Genomic DNA, 24028 nt, shown 5'->3' with positions numbered 1-24028 from the left:
CTCTGCGAGGGAGGCAATACTTCTCTCCAGGTTACAAACTAGGGCCCGAGATTCAGGCTAAAAATTACTTAACCAAGGGCACAGCGCAAGTGGCTAGCGGAGGTTGCATTTGCACCCGGTCCTCTGTGACTCCCAGCCACAGTGCGTCCTCCCTCCTGGGGCCCTGTGGGGCTCACCTCATCCGGAGGCCCTCCAGCACCCCTCCCGGCACTCACAGATGGTAGGGCGCAGGGGGCCCCGGGCTCCGGGCTGGGCCCACCCCACTGCTGACCTTCACCAGGGCGGGGTGTGGGGCGTTCGCTTCAGTTTTTCTTCAGGGAATTGGCTTTGGTGCTCCCAGCTCCCCTCGGTAGGTGGGGGGACCGGGGTGGGGGGGGGATCACTTTCCAGAACAGTGTTTCCTAAATGCAGGCGTAACCCACTCATGGGTCGCAAAATCTACTTCGTGGGTGGAGACCAACATTTAAAAACCATCAGAGATTCATTGGCACAAGCAAGTGTAGATCTTGTTTGACAATCGCCTCTTCCGGGGTGGGGGTAGGGGGTGGCAGGGCTGTCCTGAGTTGTAATTTAAAGGGTCCTCACGACCCTGGACCCTGCTCCAGAGTGCAGGGAAACACACGCCCTGGGGGCCGAGGCCCGAGGCCCGGGGAGGCGGCCTCCCCACTCCGCGGGGACCCCTTGGGTGGTTCACTGCTCAGGAGGCTGCGGGGACCTTCCTGGACTGCGCTGCCCCACCCCTGGGGGAAGAGGCACCCTTGATCCCACATCCTTGTCGCTGAGAGGCCCATGTCCCAGAGTCAGGGAGAATGCTGTGACCGCACTTCCTAGTGCTCCAAACCGGCCCGGTGCTGTGGGATTCCGGGTATTTATGGGCAGGAGCAGGGGCTGTTCGTTCAGGGGTCCGGCCACGCCCCTACCCACGCACTCACCCACCTCGCGCTGCTTACCCTGTGCCTTTGCTGGAACACCCTTCCCCTTGTCCACCTTGGCTGCCTTCAAAAACGTTAGGGGTGCCTGTCCTGGGCAGCATTCCGGGACACCTGCATGCTGACTTTGGCCCCCATCCCTTAGCTCCCTATAATCGGGTACAAGCGGTCTTTATCGCGGCTCTTTTCAAATAGAATTTCTTGCCTATCCTCCACCAAACTCACCTGGCAACAACTGGATTTCCCTGGTCCATCTGCTCAACCCAGTTCCCACCCCAAATCCCCAGGCTGGTTCTGGAGCCATTCAGAAGGCCCTGCTGTCACCGGGTCCCCGTCCTCCCCTCCCTCCCTCCCACAGAGCCAGAGCACCTGCTTGGAAATGGCCACAGCCTTCCCTGGCAAGCAGCTCTGCCCAGCTTTCACAGGCTGTGGGCCCGGCCGGGTCGGCGGGCTGGGCCCTGGGAAGGGGCTGCTGGCATTGGCTCGGAATCTCTGCCCACGGAGCCAGCTTCAACAGCTGCCCTGCCAGGCCTGGAGGACATCCGGGGCTCTCCTGCGGATGCCCGGCTGCCCGCTGGGCCCGCCTTTGTCTTGTCCTTCTGCAATCTGGGCTCAGGCCCGACTCGCAGTGTGGGGCTGTCCTTAGGGGCCTGGCCGGGAGCCAGGTACTGGGGAGAGGCCCGCCCTGCCCTCGGGTTGCCCGTGTCCCCAGGGTGGAGACAGCTACAGCTGTGAAGAGAGACAAACCAGTGTGCCAAGGGCTGCAATGGAAGCCCCAGGCAGGAGGCCCCACTCCACCTGGGGAGCAGAAAGGCTTTCCAGAAGAGCGAGCCGGGGGCTCACCAGCCCGGTGTTACCCCGGGAGCAAGGAATGCGGACGCTCGCGGGCGATCGCCGCAGCAGATGCCACAACTTTGATTCTCACCCTGGGCTCCTCAGGCTGCGTCTCCAGGTTCTTCTGAGTTCATATAGTGAGTTTGGCTCCCTTACTTTTTTGCACATTTCCAGCCAAAGGAAAGCTCCAGAACATTTTATCAGCGAGGCTAACCTGCTCGAGGTCCTCGACTAGTGGATCTCTTGAACCCTATGGCGGGCATGCGACGCGGTCCAGTCCAAGGCACCTGGTGACCGTGGCTTATCCTCGGCACTTCCAGCTCAGCGCTGTAAGCCGCCGCGAACTCACACCGCAGCTCTTTTGATTCCTCGTCCCCTCCTCAGCTGTTACCTTCTCTGGTTAGAAAGCGGAGCGAAATGCTGGCCACTACCCAAACCTGAGTGGCGCTGCTTTTTCTGTGGAGGGAGGCTGGCCTCCACGGTCCAGTCAGCCCTGGTCCTCATCCTGATGCTCCACTTCCTCACTGAACTCTGATTACTCCATGCCTGTTTTCAGGTAGAAAGTGGGCCTCCATGGGATTTCGCCCACGGGGTTGTGGGAATTCAGTGGAGACAGAAATTTCACTCCTCATCATGTCCCTGATGCCTGGGTCAAACACACGCCAGCCCATCAGATTCTCATGACAGTTGGCTGAAGTTTTAGCTGCTAATTAGATACATTTGAGAAATTTGTTCTTGTAAGAGTTGACGACCCCTTGTAAGAGTGACAACCTTAATGTGAACCTTTGTGAAAGCATCTGATGGTTGATGGTGTGGTGAGCAAAGGGAGTATCACTGCAGAAGTCAGAAAGGTTGGATTTGGATTTCTCACATCCAAGCTTCCGGAGCACATCACCTGCTGAGAGATCAGGTTGGTGCGGATGTCTGTGCTCAGGCTCTGCCGGCATCTGCACCAAACGGAGGCGCCACTCATGCTCCAGCTGTGTCATCTGGTTAGAAGGGTCCCTGTTTCCAGACAAGGGGCACCCAGAGATGCAAGGATCAAGGTTTATAGATTTGAAGTGTGTGCCCCTGGACAGTGCAACAGTACGGCAGTACAGACAGGCCTTCCCTTCCCGCGAGTTTCATTCTTGCCTCAGGTCTTATCTTGTATTTTCAGTGAGTTTATGTAAGATCTGTAGCCAGCAGGGGGACCTTTTGAAAGACAGCAAATCACTCTTTTGCTGCACAGCAGAGTAGGAGTGGAGTGAGTCAAGATGCTGGTCGGTCCAGAGCCCTCAGCCTTGTAGATTCCTGCTTTTTCCCCTTGTCTACACCACACAGTCATTTCCTTAGGCAGGGGAGGGGGGCTGATTTGCTTTTATCAGGGGGCACACATAATCATTTCCTCCTCCTAAATCCCTTCCTCCTCAAATATTAACTAGAACTCTCAAAATAAGCACTTTCTTCTGGCAAGGCTGCCTGTTGTTGGTTTGTGTTAACACTCCTAGCTGTTACCTTTGAGGGAAGTCGAACTGGGGACTCAGAAAGCACTGATGCCCCAATTTCTTTTCTTTTCTTTTTTTTTTTTTTTAAAGATTTTATTTATTTATTCAAGAGAGACAGAGAGAGAGAGAGGCAGAGACAGACAGAGGGAGAAGCAGGCTCCATGCAGGGAGCCCGGCGTGGGACTCGATGCCAGGTCTCCAGGATCAGGCCCTGGGCTGAAGGCGGCGCTAAACCGCTGAGCAACCGAGGATGGTTGGTGCCCCAAGATGCCCCACCATGACCCAATTTCTGTGCTAGGTGCTGGGGATATAGTAAGTGGCTCTGCCTCTCATCAGCTGTGCGACCTTGAGAAATTACTTGTGTCCTAGTTTTCTCATGCACATATACTGAGGTAGTATTCGAGGAGGACACTTCACTACTTCCTACAGCCATTTTAAGGATCATCTGCATTAATACTGACGAAGTCCCTAGAACAGTGCCAGACACACAGAAGGTGTTAACAGAAGTGAGGATGATGATGCCAAATGGAATGATAAAGATCCGTGTCCTTAAGGAGCTTATGTAGCCTGATCACCTTGTCCCATATAGAACTGAAGGCAGTTTCTTTCAACTACCAACTGGGGTGACCAATATTCATGTTGGCCAATACTTCGGTGAGGGGGGGAAATAAGACTCAGGTTTTTTTGTGTTCTCTGCTCCCTATACACTCCTTTGTCCCATCTGAAACTGTGCTGCATTCTGAATACACAGTGTGGTTATTTTGGGGTTTAGTAATTCCTGTAACTTGCCCAGCCAAAGAAAGTACAATTTTACTGGGGATCCGTGGGTGGCTCAGCGGTTTAGTACCTGGCTTCGCCTCAGGGCGTAATCCTGGAGTCCCGGGATCGAGTCCCACATCGATCCCATATCAGGCTCCCTGCATAGAGCCTGCTTCTCCCTCTGCCTGTGTCTCTGCCTCTGTGTCTCATGAATAAATAAAATCTTAAAAAAAAAAGTACAATTCTATAATTCAGATCCTCCAATAGCCACATACTTTCCCCACCCCAGACGTATCCATATGTCTGTGCTTATTAGCGGGGGCAGGAAGAGGGAGCTGTGTGTAGGCATGAGGGGAAGGGGAAATAAAAACAAAAAAAAAACAGAACTTAGAAATGACAAAAAAAAAAAAAAAAAAAAAGAACCCAAGACAAAGGTCATGGTCTCTCCATTTCTCTTTTAATACTGAACAGTGTTCTTTGTACAGCTGTAACATGATTTCAAGAGCAGAAGTAAGAAACATTACTGATAGACTTCAGGGTGTAAAAATACCACTTTGAAAGACGACTAGTTGAGATTTTTCTTACACAAGTATTTTTAAAAAGTTTTCAAGTGTATAGTGTCATCAGTTTATTTAATGTCAGGATTACACTCAAAGCTGTGGAAGAGGTTTTAATATGCAGGGATGGTTTACTGTAGCCTAAATTCCACGACGCAATAGCAGTGCTTCTGAAACTAGAGTGGGCGTCAGAACCCCCTTGGAAGGCTTGTGCACTCCCCAGAGTTTGTGATCCAGCAAGTGTGGGGCCTGACAACCTGCATTTCTAGCAAGCTCCCGGGCAATACCACCTTGGCTGGTCCCATATCACACTTGGAGACCCAGCCCGTAGAAAGAGCAAGCATGCATCTACCTGTGGTGAAGGGTGCAAACTGGCACCTGGGCTACCACCTGGAAATCACCCAGGCATTTGCAATTCTCATCTTTGATCTCACTTCTTTAGTTTGTACCTTCTATGTATTTAGAAATAAAACACTGTAGGTTATTTATCCTTTGAAGAAAACACAATGGTTTAAGTCCCACTGAGCACTGCCACCTATCATTACATATTTGATTTTTTCATTACACTAATTTCTGATTACAAATGAGCCAGTGAAAGTATATTTCCACTTACAAAAAGTGAATCCACAATCATTTACAGCTTGCTGTCTTTGGCCCTTTCCTCATCCGGGGCATTCTCCCAGCAAGCACGTTCCACTAACCTATTTTAGTGGGGGACACCTGGCTGGCCCCTCCCCACCCTGGACAGATACTTTCTTTTCCTAAGGACTAGAACTTCTGCCTCCCCCAGAGCACACTTTACCTACAAGGTTGCAATTCCTGTTCAGTAGCAGGGTCTCAGCTAAAACCCACTTTCTGCAGAACAGAAAGAATGATTGTGAACGTGGTCTCACCCCAGGGCTGACAGAAAGCCTGCCTCCTGTGGAGCACCGGGCTACTACCAGGGCTACACAAGGCTTGAGAGCTTTGGTCAGCGAACAATGGGCTGATGGTCATATTTCTAACACCCCTGGGGATAATCGAGTGGCTTCTGGGTTCAAGAACTCATAACCTAAAAAAAAAAAAAAAAAAAAAAGGATAAAATATACTTTCTCACATGGGACTGGCTGCAGTTGGGCAGGCCAGGTCCATCAAAATGCCGGGCAGGTAACTGGGCCCATCACCATCTCAGCACAGTTCCCATCTACACAGCCTTGGGGAAAGGGCATTTCTGGACAAAGGTCACATGGGAAGGAAAACAGCACCAAAGCATTAGCTCATGTCACAGAGCAACCAAGTCTTCTTTCTTTCCCACCTCCCCACGCACCTGGATTAGTAAAGAGACTATAACATAACGAAGAATTGCCGCGTGTAGATAGATGGCAGCAACATGGCCAAGGCACCACTGAACTTTCAGAGCTTCAGTGCTTGTCCAAAAGCAAAGCAGAACAAAACAAAAAAACAAAAAACAATCCACCAAATGGCTGGGGTGAGGGGTGTGCATGACAGGTCACAACCAGCCTACCTTGTTATGTGGCCAAGGTCACTTGTTGCAGACAGTGTACGCGCTCCCTGGGGCCAGGTCCAGAGTGCGGCACAGCAAATGCCTCCCGTGTCTACTGGGGGAGCTGTGCTGGGCTCATCTCTAAAACAAGAGGGCCAAGCTGAGTTGGAATGGCTGTTCTACTCAGAATTCCCGATTTTCTGGACTTGACACCAGACAGCAGCTTCCCAGTATCACAGCAAGGAAACACAGAGAGGCCAGTGTCCACGCTTCCATACAACACACCGACGGGGGGCCTGGCAGGAAGAAGTCCTCTTCACTTTAAGTGCAAGCAAGTTTGTGAAGGCTGGAGTCTGGGTAAAGGACAGCTGGACAGGCCAGCCTGATGCTGCAGCTGCCCTCCACTCAGAAGCAGAGGCCCCAGGAGAAGCCTGAGGTGTCACCCCCCAACCGCAACCCTGGCCACCCAGGTCCCTTCAGCGGGGTGCCATCTTCATGAATGGACTTCGGTCAGGGTGGCGCTGCGTGATGGAGGGGCTGGGTGCCTGCAAGCCCTTTGGTTTCACCTCTCTCTGCTCTTGATGGAGAAAGAATAGGCTTTTTCACAAAAACGTTACTCTTACAAAACCTGGGAGGGAAAGAAATGCCAGCAAGAGGAAGACAAAGAGGGACGTGGTGCGTGCTGTGTTTCAGGACTTCCACTTTTCAGGCCGTCCCACTTTGGTTTTGCTTCCAAGTTCATCCTGCAGTACAAGGTGAAGCCAAGCAGTCCGAGTCCACTGAGCTGAAAAGCAACTCTTATATATAATTCAGTTCCTAGATCTTCAAATGCTCAGAATTCTCTAGAAAGGTAATGGTCTCACTTTATAGCCAGGGAAATTACCAAGAGAAAGATCTTGGCTCTGCCACCTTCACTTACAGAAGGTAAAATACTTAACAGAGACAGATTTCTGTTGGAGTTAGACTAGATTTCTCTTCACAGCCCTGAATCTCACGAGGTGAGAAGGAGTGGAAGTTGCCAAGTTGTTGGCTACCAGACCCATCAGTCTGTTTAACTCTGGCTAAAAGCAGAGAATAATGGGCAAGCTACCAAGTTTCTCCCCCTTCGGCTCTGGCGTGAAGATCCTCGTGTAACACACACGCTGTGACTTCCAATTGCCACCCAGCAGCGGGCACACACAGAGCGCCGGGAGTTCTTCGTCCACACAAAGGCAAGATGAAAAATGAGGACTAAAAACTAAAGGTATTTCAGTTTTCCAGCTGGATCCCCACTCTGGCAAACTCAATGGTTTGCTCCCCAGCCACCCCCCCAAATCAGCTGATTAGAAAACCGTTCCTCCAATAAACCAACAAACGTTAAGTGGAGCTCTCATTTATCCATCACTTATGGAGCACATCATTTATGCCAGTTCCTTAGAAATGATGACTATGTGTCGAGGTGCAGAGGCTGGAGGGAAAAGCTTTATACAGGATGTGCCTCCAAGCAGTGCAGGGTGTCACAGGGTCTACTTCTCTCCCCACTCTACAGAGGGGAGCACGGGGACCACTCAGGTGTCTGCTAAAGCCCAGCAGTGTTAGGATCACTGACGAGGAAACCATTTGTTCTCAAAAATCAACCTAAGCCTCTGGCTTGTTCCCTCTGACTGCCATGGTTTGCAGTTTGAGCAGAGACTTTCAAATGAACACTCGTCTGTAGTGATGCCCAGTTCGGACACAACAGGGTCAGCCCCAGGATCAAGCTGGCTGGGCCAGAAGCTCTGCTTGGGGCAGAGCCCGGCTCTGACCAATACAGAAGAGGCTGCCTGTCAGAGAGCAGTTCCTCTGAGGCAGGGGGACAGTGGTGCCCGGGGGGAGAACGCAGGCAGTGCTTGGATTTTAAAGTAAACTTTCTCCTCCTAAATAATTCCCTATTCAGCTTCAGCAGGAGTCTGGTCTACAACAGCCACTGTTTAGCAAACACTTGAAATTAAGTGAGGTCATCATGCTGATTCTAAATATATCCAGACATTTAATAATTAAGTCTCTGGGTCACAAAACTTGGCCCCCCGACATCAGGGAAGCATCTTCCTCATTAATGACCAGGCATGCTCCCAACAAGCCCCACTGACACACATGACAGTTGTGCAGGATACACTAAACCTGGTTACAGGAAAAGAGCATGGCTTTTAAACAGCAAAATCATACAGGTCATTAGGACTCCGGCTGCCTCTTCTCCTGTGGAGTGTGGATTACAGTACTGAGACAAGGTCCCCATTTAAGTTTAACAAAGACCTGTACATTGTTATGCAAATCTAAGGACCATCCCTGTTCTAAGTTTAGAGAAGACTATTTGAATGAGTCTCAAAACTTGTAAAATAATCTAGTACCCTACATCTGAAGCCCTTTGTAGTAATCTTTTTTTTTTTTTGCTAATTTGAAAAAAATAACTTATTTATATATCAAATAGAATTGAGTGTAAACGTGGATGTCAACCACCCTTTTAGTTGTATAAATCTGCTTTTAGCTTTCGTCAAGAGGCAGATTTCCTTACCTACCATGATCCTAACCATGAGAAAATACCCTTCTTTAAAAAATTGTTACAAATATTTATTAAAAAGTGCAATTCAAAAGTCAGCTGGGCAAGTACATCATTGCAAATCACGAAAAAAGGGAGGGGGTGGAAGCCCAAAGCAAATAAACAACAACAAAAAACCCCAAGAAACACAGACAAAACAAGAAAAAAAGAAAAAAGAAAAAAAGAATGAGTGTGCTGAGGAATAGGCCCCAACAGACCAGGAAACAGGAAGTCAAAGCTAGAGCTCTATCCAGACGTTGCTGTGCTTTCCAAGTGCGAAGAAGGTGGTGGGGAGAGTGCGGGGCCCCTGCCACCAGGCTCCGGGTCGGCTGCCGCTTCAACATCGGTGACAGCATCAGGGAGGTTATAAAAATATCCTACCGACGCGGGGACGTTGGAGGCGTTTAAAAAGTCATCGGAAGCTTGAAGTTTAGCATCTCAGCAGTTTCGGCTACTAAAACTCAATTAAAGCATCCGTTCTTTAAATTTGGATTGGCTCAGTGATTTGAATGGATAAAAAACTGAGTTGTCCTCTTAGGAGGCAAAAAACCACCCAAGTTCACCTACCCATTCTTGCCATTATTCACAGGGTAAGAGGAGTCCTATCCAGAACTAGCCTTTTTGGTCATTATGGTTTCTTAGTGTCTCTGTACTGTCAGTGTACTAACCAGCCCCCCACCCCCACCCCCAGCCCAAAGCAGAGTACCACAGGAATGACCTAACCAACCGGCCACGAGGCTGGCCCAGGATCCACACCATCCGAGTGTGCGGCTGAGCTGCGCAGCAGCCATACAGGTGAGGGGTGTCCTAAAAATACAAGTTGCACCAGGGCAGCGACATGAATTTGGCAGGGCTCCGACCTCCCGCAACCTCGGCCACCCTTCCCTCAGCTGTGCGAACCCTGGGTCCTTCTGCCTTCTCCTCCCTTCGGTTCAAGCCAACAGCTGTTAGCACCCCCAAAGCCTAGTGCTTTGCATTATTTACCATTAGCTACTTCTACCACAAAATAATGAGCCTGGAAAAGCAATTTTATCCCAGCACTTATCCCTGAAAAATGGATCACTGCATTTTCTATCACAAACTGCTTCTGGGCCTTCTGTCCCCATTAGCAAGCAGCGGGGGTGGGGGTGGGGGGGCAAGGCCGCTGCCACGACAGGAAATGAGGCCTCCCCGGGAGCCCACATGCCCCACAGTGCTCTCCGGGCCGGGGTCTGAGCCAGGGTGCAGGGGGAGGGTGGTCTGGGCAGGAGAAAAGAGCTGCCAAAGATGGATGGAATGAACAATAGCAAGCACTAGTTGAGTCTGCAAATCTTGCCGGGTTCCTCAAGACTGTCCAGGGGGCACGAGGCCCGGGAGGCAAAGCACTGGCAAGCTGTCCTCATCCTCAGAAGGGGACAGGCGGCGCCAGGAGTGCACAGTTGTCTGCTTCCTTCTCCCAGGGGCCCTGCCGGCGCCGGGTCAGAGCAGCTGCCTCGGTGGTGGGGTCACGGGGAGGGAGGTCAGCACAGGCTGTGTTTTCCAGAGAGGAGTGTGGGAGCCGGCGGCGCCACCGGGGTGCTGCTTCCCGCCTCCCCAGGGGTCTGTGCGCAGGCGCGGCACTGCCGTCACAGCACTAAGAAGAAGAGCAGCACGACCAGCAGGACCACGAAGAGGACGGCTATGGCGCACCACTGGCGCCGATCTGGAAGGCAGGACACGAGGATTAGAGCCCGGTACCTATGCTCCTCAAGGCAGCGTCACATACAACACCTGGAAGTAGAAAGGGGACAGACCGCGCAAATGGCAGGTCACAGGGGAGCTGGAACCTGCCCCGGGTACCAGGTACCTCGGCCTGCACTGCTTGTGCATCCACAGCTCTGCCAGCCCCCTGAAATCACGCTTCTAATAAGTTCATGCTTTGTGTCTCAAGTCTTTAATTAAAATCTGTGGCTCGGGCAGCCTGAGTGGCTCAGCAGTTTAGTGCTGCCTTCAGCCCAGGTTGTGATCCTGGAGACCCGGGACTGAGTCCCACATCGGGCTCCCTGCATAGAGTCTCCTTCTCCCTCTGCCTGTGTCTCTGCCTCTCTCTCTGTCTCTCATGAATAAATCAATAAAATCTTAAAAAAAAAATCTGTGGCTTTCAGCCTGCTGCTGATGGGTACCATGTCCCTGGAAAGGTGTTGGCATTGGCATCGCGGATCAAAGCCCATCGGCTTTAACCTCATACCGAAGTCAAATCATTTCATTCAACAATAATCATGTTCTTTCCTCAACGAGCACTATGGGAGAATGGAAAGAGGATAAAAGCACCTGCTGGTCACTTTGGGAAACAAAGAGCTGAAAACGCAAGCTCTAAGGATCATGAGCATGATCAACATGACACCCACACCTGGACAGGAAAGAAGAGGACTTAACCAATAACCTGCATAGCTTACCTGTAAATGAAAGTGGAATGTCTTATCTGAAACCTTCTGCCCTACTGACACTTCAGAACAAGCACCGGAAGGAAAGTGGTCAGAGTCCACGTGAATGTCCAAGAGCAACGAGGCTCTGAAGGCCAAAAAGGCCCAGGCAGGCCCCAGAGGAGTCCCAGCTCCACCTACAGCCCTGATGGCAGTGCCCTCACTCTGCACAGCAGCTGCCTGGCAGGGCTTGGTGAAAATAAACACAAATACCCTCATCCACTCTGGGCCCTGCGGGGTGTGGGGTCCAGGATGCTGCCGTTACCAGGATGCCTCCTTTACTCGTGCAGGTGTAGAAAGAACAAGCAGTCTTTCTGTAGATGTGCTCTGCGTGTTCCACAAAGGGTCAGACTGATAGAATTTGGCTGGCGTAACAAGCACATGAGAAAATGCTCTGCATCACTTGCCCTCAGGGGAACACAAATCAAAACCACAATGAGGTACTACCTCACACCAGTGAGAATGGTAAAATTAACAAGACAGGAAACAACAAATGTTGGAGAGGATGTGGAGAAAGGGGAACCCTCTTGCACTGTTGGTGGGAATGGGAACTGGTGCAGCCACTCTGGAAAACTGGGTGGAGGCTCCTCAAAGAGTTAAAAATAGAGCTACCCTATGACCCAGCAATTGCACTGCTGGGGATTTACCCCGAAGATACAGATGCAGTGAGACGCTGGGACACCTGCTCCCCGATGTTTATAGCAGCAATGTCCACAATAGCCAAACTGTGGAAGGAGCCTCAATGTCCATCGAAAGATGAATGGATAGAGAGGATGTGGTCTATGTATACAATGGAATATTACTCAGCCATCAGAAACGACGAATACCCACCATTTGCTTCGACCTGAATGGAACTGGAGGGTATTATGCTGAGTGAAGTAAGTCAATCGGAGAAGGACAAACATCATATGGTTTCACTCATTCGGGGAATATAAGAAATAGTAAAAGGGATTATAGGAGAAAGGAGGGAAACTGAGTGGGAAAAATCAGAGAGGGTAACAAAACATGAGAGACTCCTAACTCTGGGAAATGAACAAGGGGAAATGGAAGGGGAGGTGGGCAGGAGGTTGGGGTGACGGGCACTGAGGGGGGCACTTGATGGGATGAGCACTGGGTGTTATAGTATATGTTGGCACATAAAAAAATATATATAAATATGTATAAATATATATATATATAAAACAAAACAAAGAGTCAGACTGAGAATTCGGCTGGCTTATGAAAACACAGTTGAAATGCTAGAGGTGACCACTCCATTTAAACAGAAATATAGGGATCCCTGGGTGGCGCAGCGGTTTAGCCCCTGACTTTGGCCCGGGGCGCAATCCTGGAGACCCAGGATCGAATCCCACATCGGGCTCCCGGTGCATGGAGCCTGCTTCTCCCTCTGCCTGTGTCTCTGCCTCTCTCTCTCTCTCTCTGTGTGACTATAATAAATAAATAAAAATTAAAAAAATAAACAGAAATATAAAGGTATACGGATTCATCAAAAGTTTATTTGAGGGCAGCCCTGGTGGCACAGCGGTTTGGCGCCGCCTACAGCCTGGGGTGTGATCCTAGAGACGCGGGATCGAGTCCCATATTGGGCTCCCTGCATGGAGCCTGCTTCTCCCTCTCCCTGTGTCTCTGCCTCTCTCTCTCTCTGTGTCTATGAATAAATAAATAAATCTTAAAAAAAAAAGTTGATTTGAAAGCCCACAGATTCCAGCACACCATAGCTATTGAGAATCACATTATCTAAAGGTCTGAATCTAGGACAATATTGCAAATCTTTCTGCAAAGCAATGCTAAGTCCACAAACCAAGCACACAAATTATTTAAATGTCATGGATAGCAAAATCTTACCACTGGCCAATAGATTGCCACCAACTGATAATAAGGAAAGCAAGTACCTTCTTAGTTGTGATCACTTTGTTCTACTTCAGACATGCTAGAAACTCAGTAAGTGTGATTAGGGCAAAGATCCCAAGTCTATCGGTTTTCGTACCTGAACAAGGACTAGTCCAATGGGCATGGGAGGCAGAATCGACCTACTCAGATTATATATATATATATATTAGATTTTATTCATTTATTTGACAGGGAGAGAGCACAAGCAGAGGGAGTGGGAGAGGGAGAAGATGTGGGGCTCAATCCCAGGACCCTGAGATCATGACCTGAGCTGAACGCAGATGCTTAAGTGACTGAGCCACCCAAGCACCCCAGATAATATTTTTAATCTGTTTAACTGTCACTTCACTGGCCAAGAAAACTTGAGTATCGAGCATTTTTTCATATATATATATATATATATATATATATATATATATATTTTTTTTTTTTTTTTTTACAATAGTCATACAGAGAGAGAGAGAGAGAGGCAGAGATACAGGCAGAGGGAGAAGCAGGCTCCATGCACCGGGAGCCCGACGTGGGATTCGATCCCGGGTCTCCAGGATTGCGCCCTGGGCCAAAGGCAGGCGCCAAACCGCTGCGCCACCTAGGGATCCCAGTTTTTCATAGATTTAAAAATGTTTATGATAAATTAAAAACACTCTCATTAAAATGATTAGTCAAGGGGCACCTGGGTGGCTTAGTTGGTTAAGTGTCTGCCTTCAGCTCAGGTCATGATCTCAGGGTCCTGGGATCAAGCCCCTATCAGGCTCCCTGCTCAGCAGGGAGCCTGCTTCTCCCTCTCCCTGCCCCTCCCCTGCTTGGTGAGTGCGCACGTTCTCTCTGTCAAATAAAGAAATAATAAAATCTTTAAAGGAAATAAAATGATTAGTCGATATTCCTCCAAGACAAAACAAAACAGTCAAGGTAATTACTTCCTGAGCACTCCCCCAACCTCATATAGATTCCTGCCCCTCCCCCTGTCCTGCATTCTTAAACCCAATATTGAACCAATTGTCCACTTTTTGGCTTTCCATCAGCCTCTACCCAATCCCCTCCCACCTCCAGTCACTTCTTCCACAACTCCATTAAATGGGGGTTTTTCATCAAGAAGTTGGGTCACATAGGCCAGCACAACCCAGGAACACTCTTTTAAAGCCACTTTCCTCTGAAGTGCTAAGCTGCTGTGATGGAGCATGAACCACGTAACCTCTGGGAGCTGGTACCCCAGCTGACTTCTCACCAGAAGGCATCAGTACTACCCAAAGGCTTCTGTGCTCTCAAGGGAAAAGCCTAACCAGTTTTGCATGTTCAAGACCTGCCTCAAAAAGTCAGACAGGAACAAAGAGAATTCTAATGGCAGGTTTCTTTCCCCTTCCAGTATATTTTTCTGCCCTAGAGAGAAAAGATAACAGAATTTTGGAAAGTGAGGGGAAGAAAACCCCTGTATCCACTCAAAAGAATATGCTTTACTTGGGTCACTCACAAAGGCAGGTGCGGCATCTTGGCTGACCTCTGCTGTGGAGCAGCCAGCCACGGGGAGGGCAAGTGTTCTGGCTCTAAATCAAAGAAAACCCAGTATCTCCTTTTTTCTTTAGTTGGTGGGGGTGGTTGGTGAAGGGAGGAAGGAACCAGATCCTGGCTCTTCAAGATCGTGCAGCATGTGTGCTCACTTACCGCTTAATCCAACTGCCGTGTGTACTTAATATACTTTAGGTACAGATTAAAAGGTGGTGAACTTGCCCAAAAGTGATAGAGGAGAACAGAGACAAATACCAATTGCCTTGTTGCCAAATTGAAGCCAGCACCACGGAGCGGGAACCCTCACGCAATCTTTCTTTTGCGAGTGAGCAAAGATTAAAATGAAAACCACAGGCAAGCTGTCCAAACTGAAGGGTCTTTCAGGCTGAATGCTTGGTTTCCTGGCTCTTCCTCTTAAACAAATGTAACTGAAGTCCCTACTCTGCTCCCTAAACTTTTCTTTTAGGCTAAAGGAGAATAAAGCATAAGCAAGGCTCAGTGCTATTTATACACACTGAACGGCTTATCACAATGCAAGTACTTTTCTAAATTATTCATACCCGGAATGCTGAGAAACAAAGACACAGTGCATCTTTGTTCTTTGCTCTTCCCCAAACAAAACTGGTGCTGAAGTAGCTACTTGACTTTGTGAGTAATACATACACTGGTGAGAGGCCTCGTGTTTAAACTGGTTATATAATACTTCATTAATCTTTCTTTTTCAAAGTAGAGGGCTGAAGGTGGAAGAGTAGAGAGAGGAAGAAGGAAGAAGGTTTTGTAAACCTTTCTCTGAAGCGTGTGAAAGATGAACTAATAAGCTGGTGCCTGCTTTTAGGCAATGACTTGCTACAGCATCAAGTTATCTGTCCCTGGAGAGAAAGAAGGAACTAAAAGTCTGGCTCCGAGCCTCCCTCTATTTTGGATATAAGAGGTCCTTTGCCCTGGAGGGCCATGTTCTGCTTTATATTTTTTTAAAAAACCAAACATTTACTAAGTAGTAATATATGGGAGACACTGTTAAACATCTGTACACTAATTACTATTATTTCATTTAATCTTCGCAATGATCTTGAGAGGTAGGCATCAGCCTACTTTTTTTTCCCTTACAGATAAGAAGCTGAGCCCTAGACAACTGTTCTAGAACTTGACTATGAATTGACTTGTTGGAAAGCAAATATACATTTGTATTGAAGTCTCAGCTCAAAAGGTTGAACTATTAGACCCTGCAACACAGACTTGACGAGAGCAAACCCAAAGAACGAGGTGTCAAGAAACGGGAGGTTCCAGTGGGGTGCTGGGTGCTCTGGTTCAAGAACACCTACATCACCTCAAGGAGTTCAGTTCCTTTCTCCCTTCACCAAGCACCCCCACCAACTAAAGAAAAAAGGAGATACTGGATTTTCTTTGATTTAAAATATATTATTTCTAATGTACTAGGGGAAGTGGGTTGTTGCAATAAAAACAAAATAAAACAAAACAAAAATGAGTCATTGGAACATATCTTCCTATATAGTGACTGATTTGAAAACTGTTACTTCTTCATCCCCATCCCAGGGCAAATCCGCTGGAGTATTCCACTATGGATTTAAATGAAAACCATTTAAATTAGATCTGCAAGGCCATCTTATTTTGGAATGGTAGGAGTGGGGCAGCCCGGTGGCTCAGCAGTTTAGTGCCGCCTTCAGCCCAGGGCCTGATCCTGGAGACCCAGGATCGAGTCCCACATCGGGCTCCCTGCGTGGAGCCTGCTTCTCCCTCTGCCTGTGTCTCTGACTCTCTCTCTGTGTGTGTGTGCCTCTCATGAATAAATAAATAAATAAATCTTTAAAAAAAAAAAAAGAAAGAAAGAAAGAAAAAGAAATGGTGGGAGTTTCTCAATAAAAGAAAGCCAGTCCGGGAGAAACAGTAACTGGCTTCTTAATTACTGTTTTATAAAAAGTTCCCTGTTCTTGCAAGGAAATAGAAAAAATAAGAGGATTTTGTAATTGCAAAGAGAGTTGATCCACCAGGAGAAAAGTTACTCACCACCACCAGCCTCATGGGATGGGAGAACACAAAGCCCACATCTCAGGTGAAGGCCACAGCCGTAGATGAGGCCCATGCATACTAGTGTCCTTCTCTGACCAGAAAGCAGGACCAGAAATGTGTCACGGGAAAGATCTGAGGGGTCACACCTATGAGAATCCTACAGACCGTGTTTCTAGAATTAAGTGGGAATTCTTAAGGTTTAAATGCCATACATACCACTGGTCATGTGAGATACTTTTGCAAGTTTCTTCATCACGTTGTCCAGCCGAGACTGAGTGCTCTCCAACTCATGAGAAAAATCATCCAACATACTAGAAAGAGAAGCAGACACAGAACGGTAGCCGGTAAGCACAAAGTCCTGGTGATGCACTGGCTGTGGAATTAAAACGGGAACTACACCTCAGGTTTAGCAAACCTAAAACAGGTAACTTTGGGATTCGAGCCCCAAATCTATTATCTAAAATCCTGAGCCCTAGATGTTTTTGATTTCAAAATTTGTGGAACTTAAAAAGTAGTAAGTTACATGAGCTGTATATGAGCCAATACCCTCAAGCAGGGTCTGGGGCAGACCTCATCATCAAACATGTTCACATTTCTGCAGAGAAAACTATGAAAAAATCAGAATTCAGGTCAGGTTTTTTGTAGTATGAGCTTGCTGAAAACTTTTTTTAGAAGATTTTTTTAGAGCTTTCTGGATTTTGGAATTGTAGACCAGGAAGCGTGGACCTGACTACATAATAATACAAACTCAGTGGCAATGCAGTACACTAGAAAGAGGCTGTGTGAAGTCAGACAACCAAGCTTTGCCACTTGCTTCCCTTGCTACCTTGACAAGGTGCCTCACAACTCTTTGGCACTGTTTCCACATCTGTAAAATGCGGCAGCTTCCCTGTCAGGGTCTTGTGAGCACCAGCTCATAACACAAAGCACTTTATGGCGATATGAGCTAAATACACTTTAATCACGTAATGTCTCCTTTAGTGCACTCTGTGCTTTGTCATAAAGCTGGGAGGCCCTGGGACTGACCTTCCTGACAGCGTGCACTCCTCATCTATACCCACAGAGAAGTCAGTGTTTGCCCATTAAGAAAAGTGGCTCCAGGAACTTGCTGTCGAAGTTGCAGCAGGGAAAGAAAACACCAAAATCCTTATTCCAATGGTGTTTATTTCATAAAATACAAAACGTTCCAGACTTTTCAACTTGGGGTTAACATATGATTATCCTGAGTATGGAACGTAACATACCAATTAGTACCAGAGGTCTTTTTTTTTTTTCCCCCCCAGAGGTCTTATTAAAAAGGCTTCCTTACTCTGACAGCATCAATGGAAGCTAAAAACTACTGAGCTTGGTCTGTGCCCACCTGAAGCACCTGACAGCCCTGCAGGACTCAGGTAACCAACTCCTCATTAAGTCAATTATTAAATAAACTCCATGTTGACAACTAAATAAACAGATCTTTGTCCCTTACCTGAAATTTCAAATTAACACATTATTAGCTCCTCTAAGATCCTGGTAGCGTCTTGGCCCTGCAGCTGCAGACCTACCCGGGCTGGGCCAAATACTGAAAAACAAGAGCCACCTTTGTATGCTGGGCATGACTTTTCCTACTGAGGACAGAAAGGCCAGTCACCCAACCCCTAGCCCAAGGACACCCATGAAATTAGGTTTCTAGCCCAGATCTAAGTCAGCACTGTCCAAAAGAAACTGTGAGTCCGATATGCTATTTAACACTTGTTAGTAGCCACATTTAAAACAAAAAGATGAAATGAATTTTATTTTATTATTTTTTTTGAAATGAATTTTAAGCATCTGTTTTATTTGGCCTAATATATCCCAAATATTATCATTCCAACATGTAAGTAATATAAGAAAAATCACTCACAAACTACTTTACATTTCTTTTCATAGAAGTCTTCAAAATCTGCATTTAGACTCACGGCACATCTCACTCAGTTCCAGCTGACCACATTTTATGTATTCAATGGTCACAGTTGCCAGTGGCTACCAGTAGTGGAGAACATAGGTCAAAGTCCAAGGCCCAGGTATTTTAATTTACTTATTATTATTATTATTATTATTATTATTATATTTTTTTTACCAAAGTTATACACAGTTTAAAGAGCTAAATAGCGTGTTAAGGTTTTTTATAAGAAAAAAAACCCAACTGTTTCTTGTCCCCTCAGACACCTGCTGCCAACCCCTCCCACTATTCCCTGGGTGCTTTCTCCCTGCGTCAAAGTAACATGCTTACACCAGAATCCTGTCCTACAGGTGCTACATGCAGAAGGTAGGGCTTAGCTCTGCCCCACTTCTTTCCGCATCTCTGTAACCATCCCACTTCTCTTCCCCCTTGCTTCTAGTATGAGTGTGTCACAATGTGATGAGTGCGCCCCGTGGGGCTCACACTATCACAGTGAGTGTTCCCCTCCACAGCTGGTGGAGGATTTGGCTTTCTATGGACTGTTGAATCAGTAGCCATTGATTTCCCTACTTTCTAAGACCTAAAATGTTATGGTTATTGTTCTTTATTTCATGTTCTATGTCACCACAGGTTTTAAACCAGTTTAAAAAAAAAATCCCTCTGCTCATGCTCTAGTGGGCTCTAGGGAAGGGGCGAGACAGGTGTGTTCGGTGTGGTCAAGTCACCATCTTTAACTGAAGTCGGCCAGGCTTCTCTGTCATCTACCGAACCCCAAGGAGTTCAGGCAATTAGTCCTTTTCCATCTGCAAATGGAATTTTAGGAGAAGAATGCATTTTAAATGGTGAAAGATTTATACAATCTGAAGAGAAACCAGAGTATGGAAGAATGCATTTTAGACAGAAAATGAACACACATGCGTAGACTACTACTCTTCCAGTATCCCCCCAGGTGCCCCTGCCTCCAGCCTTGCTCCACTACTGTTCGTTACCTAAGCCGCAGCTAGATGGGTCTGCCCAGAACATAAACCCGTCCGTGGCATTACTCCCAACATAATCTTCATGTTTCTTATCCCCCTCAGGTGGGAAAATCCTAACCCCTTAACGGGCTTCTAAGGCCTCCCTGCTCTGTTCTCAGTCTCCCTATCTTGACTTCTGCGACTCTCTCCTTTCTACCCACATGTTCTACACACACCAGACCATTCTGTCCCATGCACTCTCTCTCACTCTAACTCCTGGTTGACCCTCTCCTTGCCTGCACCCCTCTCCTGGGCCACTTTCCACACATCCTTCAGATTCCAGTTCAACACAACTTCTCAGGGACGACCCGGGCTAAGTCAGGTATGCAGCCTGAGCTGGGTGAGGGCTCTCAAGGCACCACGCTCTTCCTCCTTATTTCTCTGTCATCTCTTAATGACTTGCACCATTTGTAGAATGTCTGTTCAAAGCAGTATATGGTAAACTCTCTGATGGCAGGGACTGTTCTGTTTGGTCCTCTATGGATACCCAGGACCTCCTAACAGAACAAACACCCAGTCTGAATTTATGAAGAATTAATGTAGAAGGCTGAATTCAACACTGAGATAGGAGAGGTTCTGAAATACCCTACAGGATGCTCTTATTTTTTCAGAAAGAAATTTATGAAGTGAAAGCATTTAAGAATGATGCTTTTGGTGTGTCTACTTCTGAGCACAAAAGGAGACTGCATTGAAGGAAAACCAAATAAACCCAGTTATGTTTTCATTTGCTTTTACTTTTTGAGAGGGAAGATTTTTTTTATTAATTGAAGCTATTTATAAACTTTTTTCCATTAAGTTAAAGTTTAAGATGCAGAGCCTGAAGTTCTGTTCGATGGAGTGGGAGAGTCATGGGATGATGGAGTGAAGTCAGCTCATGTCCTATCCTCTCCAGGGAGGTTACATAGCCATATCTGTCTCATAGTCCCATTCATCCCAACACTCTGAGAATCCGCTTAGAGGAATCTATCTGTATCTGTTTTTGTAGGGAGTAAAATAATCATGATAGTAACTTTTTGCCCAAACCCTGTTGAAAATTTTATCTGATAAATTTGCTTCTTTGCAGAGAGACTAGTCTGTAAGACAGAATAAAGATGCAGCTATAGAAGTGAAACAGCTTTTGGTTTTACTAGCCATGTAACTGTCAGGCTTTTTAGGGGTCCCGTGAGATGGCTTTGCCCCTCAATTTCACTGCAGCGAGAGGGGCGTGTCAATACTCACACTGCCTGTTCCTCCAGCTCCCCTCCGATGCGCTGGGACATGTTCTTCAGCACCCCAATGCTGCCAGAGACCAGCTCCAACTGCTCATCCTGCTGTTCCACGATCAACTGGTGCCAGAGAAATGGGAAATAAGCAATTAAAATCCATCTTACCTGGTTCCAAGCCCAGTACTCTAGCAGCTGCTAGCTTCCTTGCCAACTTGGGACAATTCTCATTCAGAAGCAAAGCCCAGAAATCGAAGGACCAGACCATCGCCTCTGAGAACACGCTGCTCAAAAGGCTGGGTTGTCAAGCTACTGATACTTTCTGCTGATCCAACTTGTGAACAGTCAGCAGGCCTGGAAACCACCAAGAGCGATTTACTCTGGTTGACTCAAGTCCAATGAGGGAACAGAGCAGGGTCAAAAGCACCTGCGCTGTGGCCACTGAGACATGGGATGTTGAGGAAGAGGAAGCCCACCGCCAGGGTCAAGGTCTCAATCCACAACAGACTGCCATGGCCTGACTACAAGAGAGAGGCCAGCAAATCTGTGAATGTGGGAAAACTGCATACAGGAGTCCTTTCCTTCCTTCTCAAGGACAAACTAGAGGAGGCCCTGTGGCAGGAGGCTGCCTCAAGGACAACTACTGAGTGATAAATAATTACTTCTAATTGTGTTGTAGCCTCTTCATTTTTTACATTAAAAAAATGTTTGCTTGATTAATAGCAATTTAAGTAGACAAGTAGTAAAACCGGCAGGCCAATGGAAAAAGAACATACAAACCTACGTGTATACATAAAACATAACATTTAAGAAGCAGTAGGTTCAATGGATAGATAATCCTCAAATCCTTAGAAACATTATTATTAGCCTCCTTTTAAAAATATAACACATATCTAAAGTAACGATGTAAACATAATCAATCTCATTTTCCTTCTACCCTGTAACCTCCACCAAAGCAATCATTTTTATGTATAATAATTTTCAACGAAAAAACAAGGACTCGATCTTTCTGAAAGTGTTTTGTTGAAATGAACAAAAAACTGAGTGGAGGCGGGGGAAGAGGTTGCTGGGGTTTGTGTGTGTGTGTGTGTGTGTGTGTGTGTGTGTGTGTGTGTGTTTTAAATCAATGGCCTTGTCTGTCAGTTTTGGATGTCTGGTTTGCTTTTCCTAAGAGAGCTAATCAAGCTTGGTTCTCTTGAAAAGGTCGTGCTCTGAAGGAAGTCTTAAAAGCCCTTCGTATACACAATCGTTGCACATGGAGACACAGGCAGCCACAGGACAGGCTCTAGTCCCTGGCTGGCAGAAGAACGGAGGGAGGTGCCCTGACCCCACCCTCAGCCAGCAGCTTCTCAGGTACCTGTTGCTGTGCCTGCTGCTCCTCAATGAAATGGGAGTTAGCTAGCTGGAGCTCACGATCAAGGCGCCCGTATTTGTCTGTTGTCCCGGTGCTCCAGTTCTGGCCACCGCTGTCCCCTAGCAGTGCCTGTGAGAGCAGAACAGGGTGGGGGGCAGCCGGGTCAGGGGAAACAAGCCATTACTATCTGAAAAGCTCCACCACCGTGACAGAAAGAGTTCACATGTTGCTCACAATGCATTTTTCCACCGGGTCAGCCTTTTGTCCAGTGGTGTAGGTTGGTGCCTGCGTGGCACAATTTCAGGAATGCCAGGAAGGGCACCCGCTGCCTCTAAGCTCTCCCTATGGGACTCAGAAATGGGCTTTGTCCCATGAAAATACAAATAAAGGTCAACTCTAAGTCAACAAACGCCCATCTGTATACTGCTTTACAATCTAAAAGCACTTGGTCTCTTCAGGCCAGCTCTTCCTAGCACCATTGGAAGTTCATCAGAGATCCATAGGTTCTAATCTCATTCCACAGGATCTAGAGTCCTTTTTATTCAAGTATGAGCCAAGAAAGTTTTCGGGTTTCTTCGGAAGGAGGCAGAGAGAGCTGCCTGGAATGACAACAAGCTAAATCACAGCCCCTCATGCACAGAAGGCACAAGAACCACCAATGTCTGTTCAATTTTACCCATGAATAGATGCCAGTGCCCTTCAGCTGAACTAAAAGGCTACAGGCTTCCCAAGCAGGAGCTGGCGGTGTGGGGGGGGGGGGGTTCACAAGCAGGCATGGTCACAAATGAGTGCCTGACCCTGACAGCCCAGGCAATCACTGGTGCTGAAGTCAGAGCTCTTCACTAGGGTCAGGTTTCCCAATATGAATTCAAGGAAGTTTGTAGCCAGAACAGGATAAGTCTGGAAAAGGAATAAGTCTGCCCTCCATGAAGAAGCTGGCCAGCAATATGAGAGCTCATTCTCATAGTGGGCTCCTCTGGGAGCCCCACGAGCCTGTCTGACTAGTTGGTCAAAGTTACTGCTCATACCAGCCCTGCACAAAGAACCAAAAGATGCTATGCTGGCTCAGATCCTCTTTCCTTGTGGAATTGCCAATCTTTTTACCGGGTACTTTTTATCTCCAGAACTGTTTAAAGCCTGATTACTCGGTTCTCTGTCTGAAAAGGCCTTTGAAAGCCCCTCCAAACAGACACGGACCTCCTCACCTGATTTCTGAGGTGACTTCAGTCAAACAGCCACGCTTCAGGAATGGGGCTCGGGGAAGCTCAAGACGCAGAGCCTAAGTTTTGAGGGAGTTCTGAGAAGAGGACAAGGACGTCACGAGAGCTACCAGCAGCCCAAGGCCTCCTCAGTCCAGTCAAGAGGCTGGATGGGGACTGTCTTTGGTATAACATAGACCCAAGGCCTTTTGTACATGGCTCTACTCAACCTAATCTCAGGGCTGTGAAGTTTAAAAGAGCCTGCTCATTCTAAGGCAAAGACTCTAAGAATCTACGGAGGACACTGAGGCCAACTGACAGTTTTTTCAAGGTCAGAAAAAGTTTATATATAGCACATCATGAGGCTACCGACAGAGAACTGGAGTCTCCGCCAGCCTTTTGTGCTCCTGGGGTCACCATCGGGTCTGTTTTTCCTGGTCTACGCTTAGGTGGACATATGTCATGCCGTTAAGTTAGCTATATGCTTTATTGTGAAGCAGATTCGATTTCATCAGTCTGCCTTCCAGGAATCTACTTTCATGGGAACGAAGATGGAGAGGGCCCAGAGCACCGGAAGACCAGCCTGTGCGCAGGTGCCAGAGCAGGAGGTCCTGGCATGAAGCAGTGAGGCAGGCTGCCTACTGGAGTGCTTAGAGAAAACTGGCCCTGCCGTTCCCTGAAAATTTGTGACTCTGTGACATTTTACTCAACACCAAAAACAAAATTCCAAGCCATACGTGGAAAGGCAATGTCTAAGTACACATTTAAGCGAGTTCCACTTTTACTGCTACTATGTAGTAAAGAATAGTAGTAGAGAATAAAACAATTCAAGTTCAGAGTAATGGAGGTCAAGTGTTCCTTATCTCACTGT

General features: G+C 47.5%; 1 protein-coding gene across 2 annotated transcripts in view; it reads right to left on the bottom strand.

Annotated features, from left to right (window-relative positions):
* Positions 1-4444: 4444 nt before the first annotated feature.
* The window catches only part of STX6 (syntaxin 6), a 53766-nt gene continuing 34182 nt past the window's right edge, over positions 4445-24028 (bottom strand). Inside the window, exons 5-8 of one of the 2 annotated variants that reach the window (XM_055319166.1) lie at positions 21962-22087; positions 20621-20727; positions 16682-16776; positions 4445-10352 (exon numbers count right to left, since the gene is read on the bottom strand). In XM_055319166.1, coding sequence (XP_055175141.1) covers positions 10306-10352; positions 16682-16776; positions 20621-20727; positions 21962-22087 — 375 coding nt within the window. In that variant the 3' untranslated portion in view covers positions 4445-10305. The remainder of the gene's footprint in view (positions 10353-16681; positions 16777-20620; positions 20728-21961; positions 22088-24028) is intronic. The other variant, XM_055319165.1, reaches the window with a different exon arrangement.

The sequence above is a fragment of the Nyctereutes procyonoides genome, unplaced genomic scaffold (genome assembly GCF_905146905.1).
Source record: "Nyctereutes procyonoides isolate TBG_1078 unplaced genomic scaffold, NYPRO_anot_genome, whole genome shotgun sequence".
Lineage (NCBI taxonomy): Eukaryota > Metazoa > Chordata > Mammalia > Carnivora > Canidae > Nyctereutes > Nyctereutes procyonoides.
The sequence above is the reverse complement of the archived record's forward strand: the minus strand, read 5'-3'. Positions and strand labels throughout refer to the sequence as shown.